At 37.8% G+C, this 8,490-nt stretch overlaps 1 protein-coding gene across 1 annotated transcript in view; it reads right to left on the bottom strand.

Annotated features, from left to right (window-relative positions):
• Positions 1-1,705: 1,705 nt before the first annotated feature.
• Positions 1,706-8,490, bottom strand: part of LOC121283898 (ubiquitin carboxyl-terminal hydrolase 35-like) — a 107,320-nt gene continuing 100,535 nt past the window's right edge. The window contains exon 13 of the mRNA XM_041198701.1: positions 1,706-5,152. Within this exon, the coding sequence (XP_041054635.1) occupies positions 4,985-5,152 (168 nt within the window). The 3' untranslated portion in view covers positions 1,706-4,984. The remainder of the gene's footprint in view (positions 5,153-8,490) is intronic.

The following is an 8,490-nucleotide window of genomic DNA, read 5'->3' as shown; positions in this document are numbered from 1 at the left end:
AATCAGCAGGAGATTTCCTTGCCCACGTTTGACCTGATGCCATGAGATTTCATGAGGTCCAGATTTGATGTTGAGGACTCCCAGGGCAACTCCCTCCTGACTATACCACTGTGCCACCACCTCTGCTGGATCTGTCCTGTCAGTGGGACAGGACATACCCAGGGATGGTGATGGTGGAGTCTGGGACATTATCTGTAAGATATGATTGCATGAGGATGACTATGCTAGGCTATATTGACTAGTCTGTGAGACAGCTCTCTCAATTTTGGTACTAGCCCCCAAGATGTTAGTAAGGAGGGCTTTGCAGGGTCGACAGGGCTGCGATTGCCGCTGTCGTTTCTGGTGCCTAGACCGATGCCGGTTGATCAATCCGGTTTCAATCCTTTTAGCCTTCATAATGGTTTGATACAACTGAATGGCTTGCTAGGCTATTTCAGAGGGTAGTTAAGAGTCAACCACATTGCTGTGGGTCTAGAGTCACATGTGGGCCAGACCAGGTAAGGAGGGAAGATTTCCTTCCCTAAAAAGGGATGTTAGTGAACCAGATGGGTTTTTACAACAATCAACAATGGTTTCATGATCACTATTACCAAGACTAACTTTTAATTCCAGATTAACTGAATTTAAATTGCACCAGCTGCCATGGTGGGATTTGAAGCCGTGTCCCCAGCAGCATTAGCTTGTGTTTCCAAATTACTAGTCAGCAACATTACCACTATGCCATGTCCTCCCCTATTCTGCGAATAAAAACATCATTCATTCGCTTAGTTCTACGCTTAGTTTAGCCCCTACACATACCAAAGGACATAAAGAACCAGGAGAAGGTGCAGAGAATTACCAGATTGATATGCAGCCTTAATGTTTTTAGTTAGAAGAATGGGCCTGAAGAGTTGGGGCTTTACTTTATTCACTTTGGAGAAAAGTAGACTTAGACGAACTTGACTGACTGAAATTTTAAAATTAAAAGAATGCGTTCAATCTAATTACAAAATAATTTGGGATAGTTAGGGGTGATTAGACCAGAAGGTATGCCAATAAAATGTTTGAGCAAAGGGTCTGAAGCAGATTATCCAAACAATTTGGATTCACTGCAATCTTTTACAAGGGAACGTGAGTTTTTCTCAAATTGGTCAGTCATTTTGTTTTATCTCTCTCCCAGTAAAGTTGTATTGATATAATTAAGGTATGGATCCATAAGTGAACAGGGTTGCACCACAGCTGGATGGGATGGTGTTGCTGGGTCACGTGGTCTTTTCCTGTACATTGACATGCACATTCTAGCCAAAACAAAAATAATCTATTGAAAACGGAAGAAAACTGCATAAAACTCATGCAACCCCTGCGCTTATTTAAAAAAAAATGTTTTTATTCAATGCAGATAGAAAAATTAAATGATGCCATTAGATTATTTAAAAAAATGTAAATAGCTAAGAAATACAGTCTTTAGCCATTTCCATTATTGTGTCCATCTTCTCCCCACCATCCCAAAAGAATATTTGCCTGATCTTGAAAATAGATTTCTTAATTTGAGAGACAGGAAAGCAGTACCAAAAGATGACACATTGTACCAATATTTATTACAATAAATATTTATAGATCTCATTGTTTAGATATGATAATGATTAGCGTTGTTGAAAAAAATACCACATTATCAGAATGATTTTAGTTTGAATTTTTTGGAAAGCATAACTAAAACTTCTCTATCTCAGTTGCATCTGTTTTGCATTTTATTATGGCAAACTATATTTGCATATATAAACACAAGGGTTTTAAGGTTTTTCAATAGCATATTCTATCTTACATATACAGTCTATATAATTCCATTAATGGATGCAAGGAATAAATATATTGCTGTTTACAAAACATCAGTGTATTCATCAAACTCAGCTACTTTTGCAACAGTTATTAGTTAATGAATTGAGGCCTTCATTACACATCAATATCCGTTATCCTAGTTGATTAGAATAGTTGCATATAACAGTCTAGTTGTAAATGCAATCTATATTTTAAATTACAATAGAAAAACATAGGCTCACTTTAGTTTGCAGTTTTGAGGCAAAGTACAGAATTCTATGTAAATACAGAAACGTTAAGGATTAAGGCAGTACATCTTCATACTTCAAATCGGAAACTCTGACATTAGAGAAAGCATGTAAATTGTTCAAATACCAAATTTTCTATATTCATTCTATATTCCTAGATAGCATCCTCCTTTCATCCAATAACTGACAAAAACATAAGTTGCTCCACTAACTTGAATTACCTGTTTAGAGGTGTATAAAAAAAGCTCAAAATGACTCATCCATGTATTTTTCTTACAGCTATGGAAGGTACAGCAGAAATGAAGGACTAGATATGAGAATTCAGAGAGGAAAGAGTAAAAAAGGTAGAAACACCTAATCTATGTCCTATCACTCTCTAGCATAAAATTATGAAGTATACTTTGCTGCCTAAGAATTTACCTACTGTTTTAACTAGAGGACTCTCTACAACTACTTACAAGGGAAATTCATTGGCACCATAAACTGACTTGTGATCACAGAAAATTCACTGCTGAAGTATTCAGTGATTAACTATTAGCCTTTTGAAAATGACTACAGGCAGAACAAAAAACCCTACAATTTTTGGTTAATGGGTGATAAAATTATGTATGCGGGTTACAGAAAGAATCCAGCATTACTATAAGTCTATCAACACCTTCAAAAGTTAACATGAATTAATATCTGAGTAAATACTTTTGTTAGAAAAGCACCAATAATTTCACAAGTTTGTGAAACAGTAACCAAAAACCTGTATCTGCTACCCCAATTTTACATTTCTGCACTATGCAGTTTAACATTAACACAATATTGACATGGACAGAGTGTTCAAGAATTCAAAATTGCAACCTTCCTGGAATAATTTATTCGGAGAAGCCACATCTCCAGAGATCTTAAAATGTTAAATTTAATTGCAATACTTGGTATTACCTTTGTAGAGACTTAGGAAGTAAAATTCAACTTTAACAGGGTTACAAAACTGACACTAATAGATCAGCCATCCACTCTACACCATACCCAATCTGTTACCACCTGTTTTGTACCAAAGTTGAGTTTTACCCTGCCTTTGTATAACAAAGAAGTCCGACTAGTAAAACTGCTTCAATTAGGACAGAACTACACCAGGTTTATATTTCACATGGGCCAGGATTGTAGCCATTCTCAATGAGGTTGTCAATTTAAAACAGTTATATGCAGTTTTTCATGGCACAATTTTTAAAGCATTTTTTCTTTTTGCACAAAGCTTTCCCACATATATCACATTTAGCAGCCATGCTGTTAACTGATAGGACTCTTTATTCGCATAAGTCTGGGCAAACTTGTAGTAAAGGTAAAAAGAATAGTGTACTAACTCATTTATAACGGGTTTTTTTTTTACATATATAAAAAGACTCCTAGGTATACATCAGGCTGCAAAAGAAAAACATCAAATACATGTTGTAAAATTCTGCGATCAAGTAATTTTTGTTATTTGGGGATTTTGTAGGAAAGCAACTTACTCCCTTCTGCAATGTGTATATCCAAACGCATAATTCTTATTTTTTGTTCTTTTTTCTGTTGTGGAAATCATTTCTTCCCTTCTTTAATCTAGGCCTCTCCAGAAACAGGGAAATAGGGTGTTTAAAAAGGCAAGAATACATAGATCCAACTATCCTGTGTATGGCTGAAAGTCAGGTAAGGACAGAACTCCCATTTACATTCATGAGACTTTTGTGTGTTTACTGGTGATGATGCCACTACCTAATTCTGACCTCCCTCGCCAACTCCATCCTCCTGATTATTTAATTTTCCTACTTGGCTACAAAAATGCCTCAGTTGGTAGTGACCATTTTTGCCAAGTGAAAAGATTTTTCAGAAGAGGCAACAAGGTGCAAAATTCAGCACTGGTATTGAAATACTTAATTATACATACTTTATTCCTAGAACTCCATAGATTTAGTAACTATGTACAGAAAAGGATAGCAGTGCATGAAACCGAGTGTAGGGTTAGTCAGGAGTAATTCCTCAAATAAAACTGTTCTACAGAAATAGCTTGGTTTTACTATGATGTTTACATTTCTGGATTTAAATAATATTAATAATGCAACAAACTTCTATCTCAGATGCAAATGATGATATTTTAGGCAACTAATTGGACACCATCTGCCATGCGAAGGCATACTATACATCAGGATATAAGGAGCAATGCTGACAATAGAGTACAGTATAGCCTTCTAATATTTCAATTAGAGTAATATTCTATGTTTCTAGGCACTGACAACTTTGAATGCGTGCACATGGATGTTAGGGGGCGGTGTTGACAGTTGATTGTAGCCTGCCCAACATGTTGCAGTACACAAATGCATACCATGTACAGAAGGGATGGTTCCCTACAAGTTTCTGATCCCAGCTGGACAGTCCAGCATTAACCCCTCAACTTACTACCACCCCTGAGGAAGGGATAATTGTAGGCTAACTCATTCCTCAAAGTTCAAACTGCTGCAGCCATCTTAAAGTCAGGATGAAGGAAGAGTCACAAAAAGAGAAAAACACTTATTTCAAAAGTACAGTAATAGAATGTCATAAACCTATAGTGACAATCACTGACATTCATAAATCAGCCATTTTATGCGTGCCTCCAACAGCAGGTACTTAATAGTTATTGAAGAACAAGGAATATTGTATTTTGGAAGTGAAACCCAGCGCTAACCAAATTTGTTGCATTTTGTTTATATGCTATTACCTAAATACCTTTCAATTCTGCATTTTACTAAAGCAATTCCACAAAATTGCCAAATGCTACTTCCTCAACAATCACAAAGCAGCAATCTATAATATTGTAGGCAAACATCTTGAGCATCTTGTCAAACAGATCTCTTTTGATCTCTGCAAAAGATTAAGTCATGCAGCCTTTACCATGTAAGTAGTACAACTGAGGTAGAGAATGAAGAGGCTCCGAATCATATTTAGAAAATCAAACGACCAAATGAACCCAAATCACTTCCTCCCCCAGCAGCTGGACCACAACTTCCAGAAGGACCACCGTTTTCATCATCGTCAAAACGTCTCCACCATATGGGAGTTGTAGCAGGTGGTGTACTGTTAGATCTTTTTCGTGCTTCCTTTTCTTCTTCCTAGAAGCAAGTTACACCATTATCACACTCAGAATTGACTTTCTTTAGACAAATTAAACTGTTTTCACACTCTCGGGTTAATGCAACTTTTGTTCGGATAAAATACATTCCTTCAATTACTCAATACAGCAATTTTCTATTCCCAGTAGATACTAGTACCATGTGATAATAACACTCAATGTCTAGTCTCAGGAACAGCCTATATCCCCATCACTTTTAGCTTGTCTCCTTGTTCTGTCAACTGCACCAAATCTCTTACTGAAATTGCAGATACCAATGGGAACTTGCAGTAAACAGTTACAATGAATTGGGTTAGTTTTCTATTGGTTTGATTTTTTCTTAATACATAAATAATTTACCTAGTTTAACTTGCATAGGATACTATAATTAAACAGGTAATCACTGTATTCAAGTCAAGTAGTATTCATCAGTTCAATATGATTGTTAGAGTTAGAATACATGTTCTTGATTCTAGATGCACTAATAGGCAGAACACTTTCTGGGAGCTGGAGTGGCCTGTGGCTGACTCACTTAACTCCAAAAGTTAATGGTCAACTATCGGAAAAGTAATTGCAGAGATGTTCTTGGGCTGATGAAAGTACAAATGAGAAACTATGTGAAAAAAAAAGCAATTTGGCCTATTGAGCCCAAATGTTACAAAATCTACCTCAGCATAGCATCGTCTCTGGCAAAATTCTCTCTGAATCCAAACATTTAACCAAAGTTTCAAAATTTTCAATCATCACATTCTAACTGAATAATGTTATATAAAAAGCTTCTCTCATCCAAGCAGCATGGAACCCATTTGATCCATGGAGTACATAACTGTCAGTCTATAAAAAAAAGGGACAAAATCAATGCAGAAGAAAAAAGTTTTCCAAAAACTATACAGAGCCTTGGTGAGACCACATCTGGAGTAATGTGCACCGTTTTGGTCTCCTTACCTAAGAAAGGGTATACTTGCCATTGAGGGAGTGCAGCAAAGGTTCACCAGACTGATTCCTGGGATGGCAGGATTGTTTTATGAGGAGAGATTGGGCCGACTAGGCCTGCATTCATTGGAGATTAGAAGAATGAGAGAGGATCTCATTGAAACATATAAAATTCTGACAGGACTGGATGCAGGGATGATGTTTCCTCTGGCTGGGGAAGTGGGGTCTAGAAAAAAAGGGGTCACAATCTTAGATACAGGGTAGGCCACTTAGGACTGAGATGAGGAGAAACTTCTTCATTCAGAACGTGGTGAACCTGTGGAATTCTCTACCACAGAGGGCTGTGGAGGCCAAGTCACTGAATATATTTAAGAAGGAAATAGATTTCTAGACTCTAAAGGTGTCAAGGGGTATGGGGAGAGGGCGGGAGTATGGCATTAAGATAGAGGATCAAGTATGATCATACTGAACGGTGGAGCAGGCTAGAAGGGCCAAATGACCTACTCCTGCTTCTGTTTTTCTATGTTTCTAAAGCAACTTCTGACATATGAAGTCAGTCATTTTAGTCACCATTTCTTAGGAAAACTTGTAAATACTCATAGGTAATATTCCACTCTTCTCAAGCAGTGCTTACAGTTTAAAATAAAATTCATACTAAATGTGAACACAGAATAAAATATGGCATTCAGCCCATTTAGCTAGATTCTCCATTGTCATGTACAATCTAAATCATTAAGTTGTTGCAACATATTTACTTTCATTTGGAAACTAAACCACAGCACGTACAATCTTCAGCCTAGAAGCAGTTTAAATCAGCAGTTAAAGGTTATAGAGTGAATCCCAAATTATCAATTTCATAACTCTATTACTTAACCATATCTGATTGTGCTTTGCAAACTGCATTTGAATTTAGTTAACTTGGTAATCTGCAATTACATTTTTCTTTCAAAACCTTCCATCTTACTCTTAACCAAATATTTTCTAGAACCCAAGTTAATTACTTTTGTTCAAATTCCTGCATATCTGTAATGGAAAGTAGGGCGGGGGGAGAAATCAAATCTCTAGTCTTAGTAGAAACTTTCGATTTTGAATGTGTCCATAGTTCTGTTTTCGCCACCAAAGTTAACAAACCTGCTTACCTCTACATAAGCAAAACATTACAATATTTTTAATGGTTGAGTTTTATCATTATTAGCCATGGTTCAGTTGCACTCTTGCCTCTGAGTCACAAGATTCCACAATAAAGTCCCACTCCAGGGCTTGAGCACAAACATCAAGGCCGTCACCCCAGTGCAGTTCTGAGTGTGTGTACATCTTTCAGACGAGACATTAAACAGAGGCCCCACCTGTCTGCTCATGTGGATGTAAAAGATCCCATGGTACTATTTGAAATAAGAGCAGGGAATTATCCCAGTGGCCAGTCCAATTTTTATCCCTCAATTAACATCACACAAGCAGATTATCAGGTTATTATCTCTCAACGCTGTTTGTGGGAGTTTGCGGTGTGCATAATTGGCTACCGTGTTTCCTGCATTTACAACAGTGATCAAGCTCCAAAAAGTACTTCATTGCTTGTAAAGTGCTTTGAGATGTTCAGTGATCATAAAAAGCACTATATAAATGGAAGTCTTATTTTCTTTATTGTTCCTCCAATTAAAAGTTAAATCCTTGTTCTTAATGGTTTCATCACTGCATTCCACATGCTCCCACAATTAAAGTCTCTCTAAAGACGGGGTGTCCCAAGTGTCAAATGTGTACTTTATGTCACAAAATAATTACAGGTGGGGGAAGGCTATTTGGTCCATCTTCATTTGTCCTTTTTCTCACCAAGCCAAAACCTCCACACACAACCATATATTATAGTCTTGAATCTGTGTCTCTCTCTCTAGATTCTCTCCAAATTGCCTGTCAGCCCCACCATGCTCACTGCATCTGAGACCTCTCCTGCATTCTTGACCCCACAACCACCCAACTTCCCTTACTGACCCACGTGGTGAAAAAAAAACCACTGCAAAGCTAATTAATAAATTAATGAACTAAGTAGAGATGGCTGGGCAGGTGATGTGCTGTAGCTGTATGATGTGGGAGCTGGCAGATCCCATTGCGAGCTGCAGTGACCATATCTGCATAAAGTGTTGGTTGCTGGAGGAACTCCAGCTCAGAATTGATGAGCTGGAGTCTGAGCTCCAGACGCTGCGGCACATCCGGGAGGGGGAGAGTTACCTGGACGCTTTGTTTCAGGAGGCGGTCACACCCGGTAGATTAAGTACCTCAAATTCAGTCAGAGGTCAGGGTCAGCAGGGTGTGACTGCAAGTGAGGCAGGTAGAGGGAGCCTGTGTTCAGGAACAGAGGAGCCTCAGCTCTTGACCTTGTCCAACAGGTACGAGGTACTTGCTCCCTGTGTG

The sequence above is a fragment of the Carcharodon carcharias genome, chromosome 11 (genome assembly GCF_017639515.1).
Source record: "Carcharodon carcharias isolate sCarCar2 chromosome 11, sCarCar2.pri, whole genome shotgun sequence".
NCBI classification, from domain to species: Eukaryota; Metazoa; Chordata; class Chondrichthyes; order Lamniformes; family Lamnidae; genus Carcharodon; species Carcharodon carcharias.
This window is presented reverse-complemented; position numbering and strand designations above follow the sequence as displayed.